The sequence below is a fragment of the Centruroides sculpturatus genome, unplaced genomic scaffold, assembly GCF_000671375.1.
Source record: "Centruroides sculpturatus isolate CEXI.00-Female unplaced genomic scaffold, Cexi_2.0 scaffold391, whole genome shotgun sequence".
Classification (NCBI taxonomy): domain Eukaryota; kingdom Metazoa; phylum Arthropoda; class Arachnida; order Scorpiones; family Buthidae; genus Centruroides; species Centruroides sculpturatus.
Genome location: NW_019384657.1, coordinates 606314 through 627459, shown reverse-complemented (window position 1 = coordinate 627459; position 21146 = coordinate 606314). Strand labels below are relative to the sequence as shown.

The 21146-nt window shown below is 34.5% G+C and overlaps 1 protein-coding gene across 1 annotated transcript in view; it reads right to left on the bottom strand.

The window, feature by feature from the left end:
- The window catches only part of LOC111626473 (NADH-ubiquinone oxidoreductase 75 kDa subunit, mitochondrial-like), a 42880-nt gene that overhangs the window by 16052 nt on the left and 5682 nt on the right, over window positions 1–21146 (bottom strand). The window contains exons 5-12 of the mRNA XM_023369850.1: window positions 19554–19630; window positions 16772–16853; window positions 16637–16701; window positions 14420–14683; window positions 14250–14349; window positions 14025–14171; window positions 13895–13954; window positions 13740–13825 (exon numbers count right to left, since the gene is read on the bottom strand). Coding sequence (XP_023225618.1) covers window positions 13740–13825; window positions 13895–13954; window positions 14025–14171; window positions 14250–14349; window positions 14420–14683; window positions 16637–16701; window positions 16772–16853; window positions 19554–19630 — 881 coding nt within the window. The remainder of the gene's footprint in view (window positions 1–13739; window positions 13826–13894; window positions 13955–14024; window positions 14172–14249; window positions 14350–14419; window positions 14684–16636; window positions 16702–16771; window positions 16854–19553; window positions 19631–21146) is intronic.

The following is a 21146-nucleotide window of genomic DNA, read 5'->3' as shown; positions in this document are numbered from 1 at the left end:
CGGATGGTGTCAAGTAGATTCTTCAAGGCGGATCTTTCTCGTGACTCGAAAAGGAATCGTTTTTCGCTTAGAAACAGACGAGGGAGCCAATCAGAAAACAAATTGGAGAACGGAGATTGATATAATCCCCGATCTTCAAGGACAGAGGGACTTCTTCCGTAAACTGTGCTACTGAGTACTTGCACTCCAAAAAGTCCGGAGCGAAAACTCTCTGTGTGTGTCGACGCACAGAAGACGCAGAGTCCGCACAAGTGTCCATCGAAAGAGCCGTGCTGCCGACACCTCCCGACAAGTCTCCTTACCTGCCGCAGTCCCGGGGCCCATCTCCGAGTGACGAGAGATAAACATCCACGACGTCCAAACAGTCGACTGTATCTAGATAATTCTAGTTCCTAGGTGTAAGTTTAATTTTATGTATAAAATAAACGGGTTTTTGTGAGATTCTTGTCATCTGTGTCTCCTCCACCACACCCACACGCGTTCGACCCTAGATCATTCTGACGCGGGATTAACGATTCCCCCCGGAAGTCGGTGAACTTACACTGGCGTCAGAAGTGGAATTTTAGGCCCAATCTACACCAGAGTTGAACTTACACTGGTGTCCAAGAGTGGGATAAAAAGTTTCCAATCTCCATCAGGTCAGCGAACTTACATTAGGGCTACAGACATAATTGCTAGTTTTTCTGTGAGGCGGCACATATGTTTTGATTACATAATTCTACAAACATTAATAAAATAATATCAATATATTAAGTATCGTTGCAATAAAATATATTAATTTAACAGTGCGAGGCACAGGTGACTCATGCCGCCCTGTATTAAAATAGACTACGAGTCACCTGTGACTCATAACATCCAGCAGCTGCCTAAACGTTTATCTACTGACATTGTAAACATGTTAAATATTTAACCTGTCCTACGTTGTTCCCGAAAATATTCGTGTTGACCTCATTGACGTGCGTGGGCGATCCCGAATATTTTCATGTTTACATCGAAACATTTTTGATACTAGATGTTGCTATGCGTCACAATTTTTATATTAAAACAAACTTTTAAAATATAATTTTTTTTGTTTCTATATTATTCAATATATTTATTTTGTTTGTGAAACATAAAAAAATAATTTTTAACGATACAGTAAACACGATTATTATTTTTAAAAAAAAATTTCTAAACTTAACATCAACAAAAATTCAACATGGCGTCACAGGTAACAGATGAAAATTTCAACATCAAATAGGTTAAAGTTGTTATGAAACATGCATCATTCTTCATTACTTCATTAAAATTTTGTATTCAAAATTTTGAATTATCAACCCTGAAAAATGTTTAATCCAATAATTAGATGGCCAAGATGGTAGAGGTGTTGACACACTCCAGAGAATTCTGGTTTGAATCCATGTCAGTTACAACAAACTTTTTTGGAAATTTAACCTGTATGTAGCCAAATTTCTCAAAACACATCCACCACCACTATGGGCCTGGTTGAACTCATAAAGGGTATGATTAGAAAGGCCCTCTTAGTGCCTATGGGACAGAGATAAAAAAAAATAATACAGTCAAACTCAGTTATAACAAGCATTAGGGGACCAACAAGATCTCCTCATTATAACCATTACTCATTACATCAACGAAGAGTAGTGACGTAACTAGGGGGCAAATGATGGCTGCTTCGGGTGCAAACACATAGAGGGCACAAAATTTATAGCTACGCCACTGATAATTAGTGAAAGCTATCTCTTAATTTTTAATTGTAAATAAGTCAATTCAAATATATATGTATATGTAATTACATTATACTGTATTTTTATTAATACAGTGGTACCTCAGGATACGAAATTAATCCGTTCCGAACGAGATCGTATCATGAAATGTCGTAAGGTGAATCATTTTTCCCCATACCATTATATGTAAAACAAAATAATTCATTCCAACACGAAAAAAACACTCAAATTAAAGCTAAGTAGTACATTAAAAAAAGTAACTATAGTAAGGAAAACACTGAAAAATGCATTTTGTAGTTGTAAATGTATAAATAACCATAATAGAATAATAATTCATAAAAAAATTAGTTTTATTTGCACTTTACCTTTGAGGATAGACAACGGTGGAGGTGTAAACTGGTGGCGGAAGAGAGGGAGAAGGGAAATGATACTAAAACTTAACTTACATAACATAATGTAACAATAACTTAATAATAAATAACTTAGAAAAGATTTTAAAAAATAGTGTTGTTTTATACAGTAGAGCGTCGATTATTCAAAAGTCAATCATCCTAAACGTCAATTATCCGAAAGAATTCCAGTCGGCAAATTTAAATTTTCGTCAGTGCTGTGGCGCTGCAATCTTTGGTTATGTCTTGGGCTACTCAAATATTTTACGTTTTTGATACTAAATTAACTTCTGAAATATAATTTTTTATATTTTTCAATATATTTATTTTGTTCGTACAAAATAAAAAAATAATTTTTAACAATACAGTAGTCTTCGTTACGCTTAACATCGACGAAAATTCAACACGAAGCGACATGCAACGAAGAAAAATGTCAAGATGGGATAAATTAATATATTTTTTCGTACATAATCGGTTATCCGAAATATCGCTATTCCAGACAACCCCAGTCCCCAATTCATTCGGATAATTGATGCTCTACTGTATATACATATATTTTTTTAATTTTTATTCACTGCTTTTTGCTTCCTTTCCTTCACTTCCACCAGCACTTTCACTGGATAGAGGTTGCTTGGTAAAATATCTATCCAAAGAAGTTTGGCTTTGCCTACTTTTTTAAAATGTTTCTAAAATGACTTAGGCAAATGTCATTACTCCAAGCAGCAATACAGCCAATGTGAACCTTTTCGGGATGCTTCTTTTCAATAAAATCAGTCACTTTCTGATAATACCTCAAGATTTCCTTTATCAAACGAGATCCTTCCATGACGAAGCAAACACGTGGACTGAGACCGATGAACAGAAGTGAATAAAAAATGGCTGCGAACTAATTGTTACGGCTAACGGGAATCTTAGCCAGGTACAAGTTCAAAGTGATGAGTCCGTACCCCAAGGTTCAAATCTATTCTGGGGTATACGTTCGTTCTTCTTGCTTCTCGCACTTCGATGTCCTCACAACCAGAGACCAAACCAAAAAGTGTCTAATCCTGCGGTTCCTCTCGTACCGCGCAGGATTTCTCTGGCAACCTTCCGTTTTTGCAGTTAGGGGTCTTCTGCCTTAGGGGCATTTAGTCATAATCCCACGAACAATAACCTCGCGCCACTGGCCACTCAACCAATCACATGTACAGTACAAAGTGTCCGTTACAGTACTCCCCCCTTTAGGACGAGACGTTTCGGCTCGTAACAATTCTCCTAAAGATATGGTAGTTACGATTTACGAGGACGAAGATAGTATTTCTTCTTAGTTTCTGGGAGATCGTCGGTGATGTAATCTGCATCTCGCGGGTCATCGGGTTCTGGTTCTTCGTCGGAATCACTGCTCTCTTGCGTCAATGATGATTCCTTTCCCTCTCTTTGATCTAGGGACTTCATGATGAACTTCGGTGTATAGAACGGTTTCAAGCGCTCTACATGGACCACATCAAGCCAAAGGCTACTATGAGGTTTACAATCAATAGCTTCTATTTCATAGTTGTTATCGTTCAGCTTGCTTACAATTCTGAAGGGACCTTTATATTTTATGGGTTTGCCCTTCTGTAATTGTTTGGGAATAGCCAGTAATACTAGTTGTCCTTTAAAGTATTCACGAAATTGTCGGCGTTCATTGTATTTGTTCATACAAAGGTCCTTTGCGTTAGCAATATAACCTAGCGCAATTTCACGAGCGGCTTCCGCGCGCCTAACCCAGACAGGAATATTTGTATCAGCCAATTCGTCGTTATCTACAAAATTGATTCTATTTAAATGTAGATCAGTGGGTAATAGAGGGTCTCTACCATATACCAAATAGAATGGAGTGAAGCCTCTAGGCTCACTATATGTGGTATTATATGCGAAGGCTGCGTAATTTAACAATTCTGACCAATTTTTACGGTTTGCTTTGTAAAAATGATTTAAAATATTTTTAATTGTTCTTATTGTTCTTTCTGCAAGANTTCTCGATAGCCCATTTAATGGCTAAACATTCCTTCTGTGTCGTAGGATAATTACACTCACTTTTATTAAGCGTTCGGCTGATGTAGCATACAGGATGCTCTCTTCCGTCATTATCCTTTTGAAACAGAGTAGCTCCTAATCCTACATCACATGCATCTGTATGTATATAACACATTCTTTCTGGGTCAAAATGACTTAAAACTGGTGAGTTACATAGACTTTCCTTTAATCGTACAAAACTTTCTTGTTCGATATCTCTCCAAATGAATTTTTGATTGGTTCTAAGTAAACGGAATAATGGTGTGGCAATAGTCGAGAAATCCTTTATGAATCGTCTATAATATCCACACATTCCTAAGAAGGATCGAAGTTCTTTCACTGTAGTGGGTACTTTCATTTCAGTAATTGCCTTTACTTTCTTTGGGTCGGTTTTACAACCTACATCTTCAACGATGTATCCAAGAAACTTGATATCATTAGCAGCAAATATGCATTTTTCAGGTTTAGCTTTCAATTGAGCATTTCTAAATCTTTTGAAGTTCGTTTAGTAATTTCAAATGTGATGGGAGGTCTTTGGAAAATGCTATAGTATCGTCGATATATGTAAGTGCCTCCTTCCACTTTAGATTGCCTAAAACTTGGTCAACTATCCTCTGACATGTTGCTGGGGCTCCTTTCATACCGAATGGCATCTTCAAAAACTCATATATGCCATCTGGGATTATAAATGCGGACTTACATATATCAGCCATGGGTATCTGCCAAAATCCAGAGGCTAAATCTATTACCGAATAGAGTTTGTTTCCTCCCAAGATTTCTAACGCATCATCTATACGAGGTAGGGGATAAGTATCTGAGACTGTGAGACTATTTAGACGACGATAATCCACACATAACCGATGTTTCCCATCTTTTTTTGGTACTAGCACTATAGGTGAAGCCCACAGACTCTTTGACGGTCTAATTATACCAGCTTGAAGCATTTGTTCTACTAAATCTCTGACAATTTCTCATTGATATGGAGACATTCTGTAAGCGTTTTGCTTAATTGGCTTGACATCAGGCTGTGTTACTATTTCATGGAATCCTAGGGTGCATACTCCAAGATCGAAACTGTTTTTGGCAAATACGTCTAGGTTTTCTCTCAATACCTTCTCTAATTGTTTTACAGAACCTTCAGATAAATCATTCCCGATATTAAAAGTAAATGACTCTATATTTAGTTTTCGATAAGAATGAACAAATAAGCTAACATTTCTTTCCTTCAACAGGTTAGCGTTTGGCCTAATAGTATTTGAATCTGTTGCTTTACTGTCTGATTGTGATGATAAAGACAAGTTAATAAAGGAATATTCTTCACATGGTTTCCCTTTGGCAACAGTAGATTCTGCTGGGAGTAAAACAGGAGTTGGAGTGCTATTTAATACTAGAATTATACATTCATTGTTTCTCACATCACAAATACCTGATAAAACATTGATACCATTCTCGCCCATTTCGTGCTTTATTTCTACTGTACCCTGTTTAATTGGACAGTGAACTTTTACAGCACGCATAGTAAAAGCATTCACAAGTGTTTCTTCGGTGGTACGGAATTTTGCGTTGCTATGATGTAAAAGGGGCGTTTGAATTTGACTTATACAATTCTCTCCCATTGGCACTATAAATAAGTTGTCTCTGAAGTTGATGGTTGCTTTCATTTGTTCACAAAAATCACTACCTAGTAATAAATCATGTGGAAAATTTTCCAATACTACAAACACAAATTCAATACTATTTCCCATTATTTGTAGTCTACACATACAAGTACCTTCACACTCTATCTTTCTATTATCTGCTACGATTAGTTTAATAGATTCAGGACGTATTTTTAGTCTTAATTCTATACATAGTTTTCGGCTTATCAATGATTTCTCTGAGGCTGTATCAATGATGGCACTAAATGGAGATCCTTCTATTTCCAGATAAATAGTGCGTAATTTTGATTTTGAAATTGCGAGACACTCTAAAAGATAAGGAGGGATTCTAACAGCTTGAAAACAGGGCTCTCCCTCGGGAGCCCGATCCATTAGTTTTTTTGTTCCTCGTTTTGATCTTCGAGTTTATCCATTAGTTTGCGCATTTTTTCGAATGCATAAAATTTTGGATATTTACAGCTTTTCTTATAATGACCTCTTTTCCAACAGTTATGGCAAATAATATCGTGAGAACTTTCTTCTGAGACTGTCTGATTTCGAGATATAGCATGATCTGTTTGTATGTCTTTGTTTCTATTGTTAGTTCTCCTAAAGGTTTTAGAACGCTTATTGTATACGGATTTTCTTTCACGGTCCATTAGTTCACGATTTTGACGACTCGATTGTCCTTTGTAAAAATGGCTGTAAGGCTTAGGTGACCTTGAAACTCCATTAGGCCTGTTTGAACATTCACCTACACTGAAACTTTTGTAGTATTTTTCGCGCTCTCTCTTTGTTATCGAGTCTAATTCCATAATGGCGTTGGTATAGTCATCTAAGGTGTGGAATGTTTTATTCGCAATAGACATTCTTTCTTCCTTTTGCAAACCATTGTTTAATAATTCTATTTTTTCCATCTCCGAATATTCATGATTTAAAGAATTAATTAATTCTAGTTTATCTAACACATACGAAAAGGCCGATTCTAATTTCCCTTGAATTCTGTCGTACATTTTAATTGTTTTCTTCACAGTGGAATCTGTTTCGTACCATTTCTTAATCTGTGTTTTCAATCTAGGCCAGGTTAATTCATATCCTTTTGCCTCTTCTAGCCTGATTCTTTTTACTAAATCTATATCTGATTGTAACTTTAGTGTGGAAATAAATGTTGTATCGTCTAATTCGAAACATTCCTTTATTCCTTGCAGCTTTTCCAGCCAAATATTTATATTCTGTGAATCAAACACAGGCCAAGATATTAACTTTTGTGGAATAGTAGGACCTTTCGTAAGTGAAGGACTGGTCGAGAGATGTGAGTCAGCACATTTCGCATTTACAAACGTATTTTCAAGTTTATTAAATCTATTTTCAAATTCCTCCCTAATTTGGTTTATTAAATTCATTATCAGGTTAATAGGAGAAACAGACGAAACGTCGGACTTTCTATCATCCTCGAGAACAGTAGAGGAAGGTTCTCGTTCCCTTCCAGAGTTTTCGATGTTCCTGTATTTATTTTTTTCTTTTTTCTCAAGATTTTTAATTTTATCTTGTAATTCACAAATAATCGATTTTAGTTGTATAATTTCGTTATCTTTAAAAGCAATTCTATCCTCTAAAATATCAATTTTGTCTTTCATGGCCAACTTTTTCGGCATTTTGGTTAGATACAATGATTCCTGTCACAATTTAATATTGAGTTACCCAAACTGTAACTTATTTTATGATTATACTGTAGGCTATATAATAATCCCTGGTCGCAAAACCCAATTATCGCTGGACCTTATGTATGAGACAAAGGAACAATGAACTTATCGTTTTCTCTTCCTTTCAAGTTGAACCTTGCCGTCGTTTCTTTCTTCGTTCTTTTCTTTTTATTCAGATGTGATGAACCTCTGTCCTCACTGGTGGCTCCAATTTGTTACAGCTAATGGGAATCTTAGCCAGGTACAAGTTCAAAGTGATGAGTCCGTACCCCAAGGTTCAAATCTATTCTGGGGTATACGTTCGTTCTTCTTGCTTCTCGCACTTCAACATCCTCACAACCAGAGACCAAACCAAAAAGTGTCTGATCCTGTGGTTCCTCTCGTACCGCGCAGGATTTCTCTGGCAACCTTCCGTTTTCGCAGTTAGGGGTCTTCTGCCTTAGGGGCGTTTAGTCATAATCCCACGAACAATAACTTCGCGCCACTGGCCACTCAACCAATCACATGTACAGTACAAAGTGCCCATTACACTAATGTAATGTTGTATGATGAGTTTTTGTTCGTATTGTGGAGCAAAAATATGTTCAAATTTCATGTCGTATCCTGAAAATTTTGTATGCTGGGGCATTCGTATCCTGAGATACCACTGTAGTTATATAAACTACAATATAATGAATATGAAATAATTTATTTTTTTTGTAATTAAAGATAATATTAATTAATAGTACAGTAGAACCTCTCTAGTCCGCCCTCGGCTAATCCGTCAATCCGGTTATTCCGACCGTGGTCAGAGTCGAGAAACTTGTCCTGACTCGTCAGTGACTCACCGTCTGTAGCATTCTTCTGTGTTCGTTACAGTATATGTTTTACATTGTGTGTACGTGTACAGTTTTGTGTGTGTTTTCAACATGTCAGGAGTGAAACATACACACGTTACTCTTTCATTAAATGAAAAATTAGCAGTGCTACAAAGACTGGACAAAGGGAAGATCGTTTATTTTACTTTTTTCTGATAATCCGACCTTTTTTGCGTTCCGACCATACCCCCAGTCCCAAAGGTGACCGATTAGAGGGGTTCTACTGTATGCCCAATTTCAATTAGTCTTTTTTATCTACAAACCTTAAAATTGATGATTGCTTTATTTTTCCAATAACATTGATATTGTTAAAGATGACAAAGAAAACTTTCTACACACTTTGATGTTTTTAGTACAACATTCTAACTTGCAAATAATTTATACTTTTTCATAAAACCAAAAGACATTTTCTTTTCTCCATAGACGGGTTAATTTCTAACTAACTATACTGTAATTTTACAATTATAGTGATGATTAGTTAAATTGGCAGAGTAGTGCAGAAAGCAGGACAAGAAAGAGGGACTATCTCCAAAAAGAAAGTTAAGTGATAAATAGGCTTGTAATCCACACAGGTCGTAAAACTAATTGTAGTTGTCATAAAAATAACTTTCCTTTGTAGTTGTCATAAAAATAACTTGGAATAGATAATCCTTTCAGTTTTATCTATTCCAAGAATTCAATATAGCATTTCTTATTACTTGAAAAATTAAGAATGTTTGTGTGTTTGCACAGATACCAAAAATTTGTTTGGTATATCTGTGAAGTACCCTCATTATAACCATGAGAAAAACGTGTGGAAATATGAGTAAATTAGAATTGTTATGGTGTTTTGCTCATTTTAACTGTGAACTAATTATATCTGTGTTCATTATGATTGAGTTTGACTGTAATAACTATCCAATTAACTATCTTTTCAATTTTCTGTATAGACAGAAAATTGAATAATAAAATAATCAAAATTTATGTAATGATTTGGCATTGTGTAAAGGTTGCTCATTACCACGTACTGATCCAATATATATAATAGACTCACAAAAACCTTTAAGTGACCAGTAAAATATTTAATTGAAAAAACAACAAACGTTTTCAGCCCTCTTCAGGTTAAAAGTTCCGAAATTCGAAAAGCCGTTGTGCTTAAAGATTTAAAAGTTTTAGAATGTTTTGGAACATATCCAACTTTGTGTATATATATCAAGCATTGCAAAACAAAAATATATTTAAAAATTATTATTTTACACCCACATGAAACAGTGGAAAACACCTTAAATAGAGTTGTGGGTGTCTTCCCTTTATGAACAAAGTTCCAACCTGTAAAAATATTAATCGCATCCTTATAGTTGATGCAGTTATTGCGTAACCCCGCTTTAAATATTTCCAGAGTTTCTAGCGTTTGTATGTGTTCCCTTCTGTGTGATAGTTTAATGATTTGCGCATTATTCAAGTCAGCACTTATGCCCAGGGTCAAAGCATAAGTAGAAAGGGCAGTGGTGCATCTGTTATGATCAATGTCATATTTGTGTTCACGTATACGCTTATCTAGAGACCGTATCGTGGAGCCAATATATACAAGGTTCCTTTAAAATCTATGGTCCCTTAATGAGACAGAATATACCCTGGAGCAAATCTTTTGTCTATGTCTTCTTTGCAGTTGCGCAGAATGTCATAAATAGTACTATGCCTCTTATATGCAATTCTCTTGTTTGTACATGCAGCAATTTCTCTGTAAATCGGATCAAGGTATTCAACCACAGCCAAAGACTGAGAATTACTGGAATTGTTCGTGCTTGAGCTATCATCATTATTATATACTTGCGATGAATAGGCAAACACAAGGTTCTGAATTAATCTGCGTCCATATCTGTGTCGTGTGGCTACATTGGCAGAATTACAACACATCCAGAACATAGCCACACAACACGGATATGGGCAAAAATTAATTCAGAACCTTGCGTTTGCCTATTCATCGCAAGCTCACACACGAACAACTCCAATAATTCTGTCTTTGGCTGTGGTTGAATATGTGAGAGTCGTAAAAGCACGTTGAAATTACAACTAATTACGATACTTTAACGTCAGAGAGTTTCGAAGATAGAATCGGATCAAGAGGGTGTGTTAATGACAGAATCCAGATGGGACGAACACTTTTTCAAATTGTAAAACAAACGCGACGCAATGATAAACAACAGGGGAAATGTCGACAGAGAAAAAGAGCTTTGTCGAGATGCTCGTGAACAAGTGTCAGGTCGAAGCAATCGAGAAGGGGTCTTTAAGTTCAAAGATATCCGGGAGAAGGGCCATAACGGAGAAAATTATGAGCGCAAACATTAAAAGCCCCGTCATCACCTCTCCGACCTTTTCCCGACCTGCATGGGTCTCAAGTTTCGCCTAGAAACAAAAGAGTGACCAATCGGGGTAAGGGAGAGGATGAACGGGACCAATCAAAAGGGTGAGATGCGGGGAAAATCTTATAAAACCCCTGAATCTCAAGGACAAGGGAGAGATTCTCAGCCGCTTCTCTTTGAAGAGGAATTCCCAGCCGATTCTCCGCAGTTCTCCACTCGGACCAGGTTCTCCACCAGTGACCAACATCCGCAACATAACCGGACACTCTCCTGTCAAGCCTGGGACACCAGTCAGTGCCCGTTCGTCGACATCAAGGAGCTCCCACCAAAGCCGATCTAGATTGCATTGTTATTGTCATTATGTAAGTTAACCTTATGTCAAAATAAACAGTTTTCATGTAAGACACTTGTCATCTTTGTCTCCCACCCACATACGGTTTGACCCTAGGTTTTCCTGACACGCAATTCACATATTGCCACTAATGTCGGCGACCTTACAAATATAACCACCACCTTGATCCGATTTACAAAGAAATTGCTGCATGTACAAACAAGAGAATTTCATATAAGAGGCATAGTACAGGTAGCCCTCGGTTTACGCCGGCTCAATTTATGCCAATTCACAATAACGCCGCTATGCAATTTGCCATTTTGCAGTGTAATTCCCCGGTTTTCCCTATGCCAGATTGATTTTCATTTCAGTGTTGACATATTTACCAAGCCGCGACATTGTACATTCGTTAAAACAAAGATTTTTATTGAATATATTTAGTTTTTCTGTTTAATATTGTTGGGTAAGTATACATTTGCATTAAATTAATATTAAAACACTAAACGTTTAGGTACCCATGAGTCAAGTTATCAAATTTAACAGTCCAATAAATAGCATCCAAATCCATAGCGCCAATGAATGTATCCCGTATCAGTTAGTTTAGGAAAACACCTAACAACGCAATAGGACTTCCGGCGATCACAAACTATCGTTAGTGAGACAAATCTACTTCTCGTTGGCCAGACAATACTTTTTATTAGCCAGACGATATCTATCTCTCCTTAGCCACCTTCAATTTTCCCGCTCAAACTGACCTTATACATGCGCTACGGCGACCGGTGATCGCCCAATCAGTGTCTCCGCTCATCCATAGCTCTACGTCGGGTTAACGTATCCTTTCAACTATGGAAAGTTTGACGGATGAACTTTGTGAGTTACACAATGATTGGGAGCAAAGTGCAAATGTAAAAAGAAGCATCATCGCATCCGTTCGACCATATTCTGAAATTCTCGATGAAAGAAAACAAAAATGTAAACAATTAAAGATGGATACTTTTTTCCGAAAAATGTAAGAGATCCGAAACTAAAATTTTTTTAATAAATTCATTTTGTATGTGCTATTTTTAAATATTGCTGTCTCTTTGTTTTTTTTTTTTTGACATTCACGTATTTGTTACAAACAAAAATGCATATACGTTAAACTATGAAATCTTACAATTTTCTCAGTTAAAAATCGCGTAACTCTGGGTTCGCGTAAGTCGGAGTATTACTGTAATGCATAAACCTTCGAAAAGCGAAGCCCTTCGGACCGCGAGGCATAGGCGGTGGCCCGTGTTGCTCAATANTTTGATGTATTTTGTATTATATTGTATTAATAAACAAAATTATTTGCTTATTTTTCACTTATGTAGAACCTAACCCTATACCTCATTGTAAATATGGGTTCGTTTTATGCTGATTCGATTTGCGCCGGCTTTTGTAGGAACGGAACTGAGGCGTAAACCGAGGGCTACCTGTACTATTTATGACATTCTGCACAACTGCAAAGAAGATATAGACAAAAGATTTGCTCCAGGCAGGGGTATATTCTGTCCCTTTAAGGGACCATAGATTTCAAAGTGTATATATCGGCTCCACGATACAGTCTCTAGATAAGCATATTTGTGAACACAAATATGACATTGATCATAACAGATGCACCACTGCCCTTTCTACTTATGCTTCGACCCTGGGCATAAGTGCCGACTTGCATAACGCGCAAATCATTAAACTATCACACAGAAGGGAACACATACAAACGCTAGAAACTCTGGAAATATATAAAGTAGGGTTATGCACTAACTGCATCAACTATAAGGATGCGATTAATATTTCTACAGCTTGGAACTTTGTTTATGACGGGGAAGACCCCCACAACTCTATTTAAGGTGTTTTCCACCATTTCATGTGGGTGTAAAATAATATTTTTTAAATATATTTTTGTTTATGCAATGCTTGATATGCATACGCAAAGTTGGATATGTTCCAAAACGTTCTAAAACTTTTAAATCTTTAAGTACAACGGCTTTTCGAATTTCGGAACTTTTAACCTGAAGAAAACCAAAAATTACGGTCAAAAACGTTTGTTGTTTTTTCAATTAAATATTTTACTGGTCACAAAGGTTTTTGTGAGTCTATTATATAATGATTTAGCATTTTATTATTTATGTAATTATTAAACATCGAAAAATTGAAAAATACATTGAATAATATCATCAATAACATGACAAAAATAACATTGAAAAATATATCAATCAATGTTACGAAGCAATTCATTAAGAGTTATCTGGAGCATAGCATTGTACACTTTGGAAACATGGACACTCCAAACAACAGAGAAAAGAAAACAGGAGGCTTTTGAGATGTGGTGCTGGCAAAGAATGATGCAAATGTTGTGGACAGAGAGAAAGAGGAATGAGGATGTTTTGGAAGAGGCAACAGAGAAGAGAGAGATTTTGAGAATAATAGAGGAAAGGAGAAATAACATGATTAGCCACCTAATTTGACACTCGGAATGGATGAATGTTTTATTGGAAGGAAAAATAGAGGGCAAAAGAAGGGGATATAGAAAATCCAGAATAAAATATCTTGATGAGTTATTACAGAAAGGGCCTTACCAACAGATAAAACAGCTAGCTAAGCGAAAAGAGAAGCTATAAGACTGCACACATCCATGTTGCCCATTAACGATTGGTTGAGGAGAGAGAGAGAGAGAGAGAGAAAAAATTATTAAACATACCCTGAACCATTCGTAGGAAATACTTCTTCTGTACATAATCCTTCACTTCCTAATTTATTCAATAAATCTTTAAGTGCTATTAAGGCCTAAAAATTTTAATAACATAATATGAAAACATATTTTTTATATAATTGTATGATATTTGAGATACCTACCTCAGCATCAACTAATCCTCCAATTACAGCTGAAATATAATTTCCAGAAACTGACCGAAGCTATAAATATAAATCAATTGTAAATATGTGGAATAAAAGAATTTTAAAAAATTAATAAAATCATTCTAACTTTTTCTGATACAATGACAAGGGCATCTTCCCATGTACAGGGTTCAAGAGAATTATTTTTTTTACACATCGGAGTTGTTAGACGTTGTCGTTTTAATCCATCACATGCAAATCTAGTCTTATCTGATATCCATTCTTCATTTATCTCCTACATTGAAATAACAACAATTTTTTTAATGAATTATCTAATAAAACTTATCTCAAATAACTATCATTCAATGCTTACTTCATTCAAACGGGGAAGAATACGCAATACTTCTCCTGTTCTAGTGCTTACTACAATATTGCTACCAACTGCATCTAGGACATCAATACTTTCTGTTTTTCTGTATAAATATAATTCATTATCACATGATAAGATCTTCTTAAAACAATTTGTAATTTATAAATCAATACCTTGTTTCCCAAGGACGAGCGGTAAAAGCATATGGCTTTGAAGTTAATGCTCCCACAGGACACAGATCGATGACATTTCCTGATAATTCTGATAACAGCATCTTCTCTACATATGTTCCTACTTGCATATCATTACCACGACCTGTAGTACCCAAATCATCCACGCCAGCAACCTCACTGGCAAATCGTATACATCGTGTACAATGAATACATCTAGTCATAATTGTCTTCACCAAAGGTCCAATATTTTTATCTTCAACTGCTCTATAAATTAAAAAGTTAATAATTTTTATAATTAATACAAAATCAGAAATTATAAAGAAATCAGAAATGTGTGTGTAAAAAAAGGATGTAATTTTATATTGTAAAAATTGTTTAAAAAATAAAAATAATGTAAGTAGGTACTAGCATTACATTTAATTCTGAAGGTTAATTGATAATTTCAGCTTTTTTGGTTAATTTTTCAGAACAAGAGAAAAATACTCTTCAAAGCACTTAATAAACTAAAGATTTGTAAGTTATTAAAATGGAAGTGTTAGTTGTCATACAATTGAATATAGTGCAACTGTAATTTACCAACAGACTGCATTCACAGAGGATATGAATAAACAAAATCTCACAAATTAAAACTAATTAGCCCAAAGAAATATCTTAAAATTGAATGAATATATTCTGCAAATACATAAATCATCATAAACATTATAAGTTTTTGGCTTACTTCATGCAGATAAATTAAAACTGAAAAATATTTTTTAACAATCAATTGAAATAAAAATTATAGTTAATAAGTTCAGGTAAAGCCTACAAACCTCATTCAATTTCTTGAATTAGCAGTTAATTTTATAAATTTTTTGTTTAACTCAATATAAATGTATATTGTAGTTGTTCTCAATGCTTTTGAGTTAGTGGCATATTTGTTTTAAGTTTTGGTGGCATGCCATTGCCTCGATATGTTCTTACTGTGGATTCCCTATGCCACTGTCCACTTCTCATCCCATAAATATCCCACCTTAGATAACAATAGATTGTGCCAAAATATTTTGTTTATACAGTAAACTAACATAAGAAATATGGGAAGTGTGAAATGTCTTCTCTGGCTAAAAGCAAAGGCTTGCATCTTAGAAAAATGACTACGCCAGTTTGTGGATCACCTGATGCATGCTCTTGGACCACCAGTGGTCCACAGATCATATTTTGAGAATCATTACACCATCTAACCATTACACATTACATCGTCTATAAATCAAAAATATAGCAAATTCTATAAAGCTTTTATAAAAACATGTACTCAAAACTAGACTTATTCTTAAACTTTTTAATAATGCTGTTCCTAGCACCTTAAGTAAACAAATCACAGAAGCAAAAAGATTCCAATCTTCATTCCTCAAATAAAAAGAAGATTGGAACCTGGATTCTTATAAATAAATTAGTAAGTTTAAAAGTTTACAAATACACAAATTTATTCATTAGAAACATCAACTAATAAGGTTCACCTTCCTGAGAAAGAAAACTGGCTTTATTATTTTCACTAAGGCAAATTTAGTTAAATTTTTGTGTCATTAATGAAGTAAAAGAACTGCAGCAATAAATGGTGTTCAAACTTGTAAATATATTTAATGTCATTGTATATATCCAACTGTTTATATCTAGAAATGCTTAAATGAAGAATCTGAATACAGTAGAGTGTCGATTATCCAAAAGTCAATCATCCTAAACGTCAATTATCCGAAAGAATTCCAGTCGGCAAATTTAAATTTTCGCTAGTGCTGTGGCGCTGCAATCTTTGGCTATATCTTGGGCTACTCAAATATTTTACGTTTTCGATACTAAATTAACTTCTGAAGTATAATTTTTCATTTTTTTTATATTTTTCAATATATTTATTTTGTTTGTACAAAATAAAAAAATAATTTTTAACGATACAATAGTCTTCATTAGGCTTAACATCGACGAAAATTCAATGCGAAGTGACAAGCAATGGAGAAAAATGTCAACATCGGATACATTAAACTATTTTTCGTGCATAATTGGTTATCCGAAATATCAGTTATCCGAACAACCCCAGTCCCCAATTGATTCGGATAATCAACGCTCTACTGTATTTTGAATTAAATTAGAATGATATATATTCTTTATTCTTCATTTATTTTACAATGTATGTGTTAAAAAATGCAAATATATTAAAGTATTATATTAAAGAAATAAGTTATTACACACCTTTTTCCCGAAAATGCAATATCTTCGAATCGACTCCGATCACTTCCAAATGCCATCGACTGATCCTAAAACATTTACTAATATTTAATTTATTATACATTATAAAATACATTATTCTATTAAATTATTTCATACCTGTAAATCACATTCGCCACCCTGATCACAAATTGGACAATCCAATGGATGATTTACTAGCAAAAATTCCATAACACCCTCTCTAAATTATAAAAATAAATAAAATGATTATATTTATATGCTATACATTCTAAATAGTAAATATTAAATTATGTAAAGCTTCTAGCCCTTTTATTCCAAGTTCTAAATTAATAAAAATAAATAAATATCTGTAAAGAAGGCTTACCATACCAGCCAGTAACCAAATATGCAATTTTACAGTTTTTATTTTTCACTATCTATCATAAGAAAATTTTGCTAAAATGCATTTTGGATTTAAAATCCTCTTCAGTTAGCAATTTTTTTTAACAATTAATGCATAAACAAATATCTTCAACACCAGTAAATGCTGGTATCAGTGCAGATAAGTCAATGATTTATTTATTTATTCAAAGTTTCAAAAGTAATCTCTCAAGTATGCAGTAGATAAATGTTAGATGCAAACATTTCTCATAAAGTGTAACTGAGCAGTAACAAGCACAACTGACTGTACTTTTTACAAATAAACTTTTATGTGATCATTCTGTATAAAGTGTAATCAGGAAGTTCTCAGACTACACTTCACAACTGTACTGTTCAGCAAAAAAGCAAATGAAGGTCCTGCTCCCAAGTTTAGTGAGTCTGTCTGCCAGGTGTTATCATTCTGTAAACACATGGTCAACTTTTGAGAATAGTTTTGCAATCTTGAGATATAACCACTCTGTGATCTGCATGATAGATAACAAATGTGATCAATAAACCTGCATCAAATTTTATATGAAGTTTAGTTAATATGCTACTAAACTCCTAAAAATGTATTTGCAAAGTTTTACAGTAATATTCTAAGGTCAAATGCAAATGTTTGAATGACATGTGCAATTCAACATCAATTGAATGTTGATTCAAGATGATGAGCCTTTGCCACTAGCAAAACACAGAAATTATTGAAAAATTTGCAAACTCATCCATTGGGACTGATGTTGAACAATCATTAGCTTGCTGACACGGTTAGAATTGGTAATAAAATCTTTCAGATCCTCATGGAAAACTGTAACATGTGTGAAATCTGGAATTTTTACAGAATTTTCCAATTAATATCCTGCATTTTCCTAAACCCCCAATTAAATTTGACTTTAAAACCTAAACTAAAATCTAACAAAAAAAAGGAAAAATTTCCAATCTCCCCTTCTGTTCAAAGTAAACATCTGGCCATTTCGAAAATAATCCCACATTCCAACTCCAAAGTTGATAGTTTGCATGGTCCCGGGGACAACTTTGACCCATCTGCGTACTTTTTACCTCACAACAATTGGTCACATGACCATTCTCCCACGACGAAACTATAAAAGCCACTTGCTTCCCCCTCTCGGGGGAGTCGTTCATCTACAGTCACTTAGATACTGTGTCCTACAAATCTTGTATCCTACGAATATTGTGTTCTACATATACTATTAATTTCCTCAAAAGAACTATCAACATAAAAAGGTATGGAACAAACTTTTGTGAACTCTCTCTCGGCCCTCGCGTTTTAGGGACTCAGCATTTCCCCTTGATAATAGTTATTGTACCGTCTATGTAGATAGCTAATAAATCGTTGTTTTCTTGTTAAATTGGTGTCATCTTTTACTCGTATATCGCCTGTCACCTTACTGACGGCACTCCTCCCTCCTCCACTCGATCCGAACAATTAAATCCCATTATCGCAGGATAGGGAAGAAGAAACATTTAAGCCATCTTGACAGTGAGCAGGTTTAACGACCTGTTGACGGAAAGGGAGACCTCCAACCTTCCCGGTGGTTCACACGTGCTTTGAGTTGCTGTAGAGTTTGACCATAGGCTCAATGAAACTCAATGAAAAACAGCAGCACCTTGAGCTTTGTGAGATGGCTAATGATGATCCAACTTTCATTTCTAGGATCATCACAGGTGTCAAGTTTACAGTTATGATTCAGAGACAAACAACAGTCATTGCAGTGGAAAAGTCAACAATCACCAAGACTAAAAAAGGCTTGAGAAATCCAGAGTAACACAAAAAGCATGGTCATTGTGATTTTTGATTTCAAGAGAATCATTCACTTAGAATTTGATCTTCCTAGCAGCATGGTAAATTCTCACTATTACCCAATGTTTTCAGGTGCCTCAGATGTGCAACAAAAATTATCAGAAATGTGGCACAGCCACAATTTCCTGTTGTATCATGACAACATGCCAATTCACACATTCCTCACGACAGTGTAGTTTTTGACAGCTAACAGCATGACAGTTGTCCCACACACTCTTTAGTTATCTGACCTAGCCCCCTATGATTTCTCTTTGTTCTCAAAAATGGAATTCAAACTGAAGGGCACCAATCTAAAATTTGAAATTCCAATTTTAAATTCTGAAATTTGTAATACCATTTGAATTTCAAATAGATGAAATCCAAATAAAATTGCAGGTGATATTTGTTGGCTTTTGGAAAAAGGCATCCTGTAGTCCTTTTGAGGAATAAAAGAGGTACTGGGATTATCATGTATGTTCTGAAGGGAACTGTTTTGAAAGGAATGGCAAACAAATTTAAACAAAGTAAGTCTAACTTTGTTTTAGTCCTAGTCTGGGAAGTTTCTGATACCAGCTTGTGTAAGTAAAACTTAAACATTATAACTATTTACAGATTAACTGGTAAAAAAATACATCAAATTTATTTTATGCATTTAAAAAGCATAATTTAGAATTTCTTAAATATAACATATTTAATTTTAATGACTTATTAATAAATTTTTACCTTGCTTTTTTTGTCATCTCAGAATTAGTCTTTATTCTCCAACCTTTCATAACAGGCATTGCACAAGCTGCAACTGGCTATTTAATAAATAAATAAATGTTTTGAATATATAATATGTATATATTGCAACTGAATTTAAAACTATATAGCATACATATAGGCTCTATGATATTTAAAATCATGAATTCAAAATTAATTATTGATCAAGAACAGATCTTGGAAAAGTAATAAAATAATGGAAATTTAACATCATCATCAATTAATATTCCTACTAATAACTAGTAAGTATAACTCTAATATACCTTTATACATTAAAGATAACACATTTAGAATGGAAGACAATAAAATAAAAAAACAGGATCAGTAAATGTATTGATGTGCAGAGAAGTATAATAGAATTAAAAAGAAATTTATGCTAGATGGCTATCCAAACAGGTTACTCAAATGATGGGAATAAAAAATACATATAAAGAAAGAAAACATCCAAAAAAGAACAAAACATCAAAGATAAAATACATGGCCTTTCCATACATAAAAGGATTATATGAGGATATTCATAATGAAATGGAAAAAAATTAATGTTAAATTAGCTTCAACATACAAAAAATTATATTCTAGAATTAAAAAGAAGCAATCTGCACAAAAAGAAAAACAAAAAGTAGAAGAAATTAATAACATATCGTATTTCCCTGAAAATAAGACATCCTCTGAAAATAAGACCTAACATAGGTTTTGCTGAATTGCTAAATATAAGGCCTCCCCTTGAAAGTAAGACCTAGCAAAGTTTTTTTACTCGTAACGATCATCAACAGATGCTTGAAAGTGGCTGTTGGCTTTTTGAAAGTACAGCCACTGATTGGTCAGCAGACAATCACGCCACACGGCATGATTTATATAAAACTATGGCTTGGGTATCACAGATTTACATAACGTTACGGCTGGTGATGGCTAATTGGTCGGCCAGGAATCACGCCACATCACATTTGCATAGTGTTACGGTTCAGTAAGCACTAATTGGTCATCGAGCCCGATGTCGACGCTATAAAAATATTAAGTTGAAGCGAGAGTGGGAAGTCCACTCCAGTACGGAAACTTCGTAAGTTCACTTCAGTTTGTGACTTCAGTTTTATTTAAGTTCAGTTTGACACAACCAAATATACATCACTCTCGTCTAAGTTCGACTTGGGAATTTTTTTGTTCAATAATAAATGTGAATTCTTCTTCATGGAAAAAATAAGACATCCCCTGAAAATAAGACCTAGCACATCTTTCAGAGCAAAAATTAATATAAGACACTGTCTTATTTTCGGGGAAACATGATAGTTTATTCAATTCCATGCACATGTAACACTGCAAAATATTATATAGGAGAAACAAAACTAAAATGAAAATTAGACTTAAGGAACATAAAGCAGATCTAAAATATAGTAGAAATAATTCAGCATTCTATGAACACTGCACACTAAATAATTGCAACATAGACAAAGACAATATAAAAATTTTACAAAAAGAAAAAAATGCAAATAATATTAAATTTAAGGAAAGCTTAGAAATTCTGCATAATAAAAACAGTATAAACAAAAATCTTAGTAT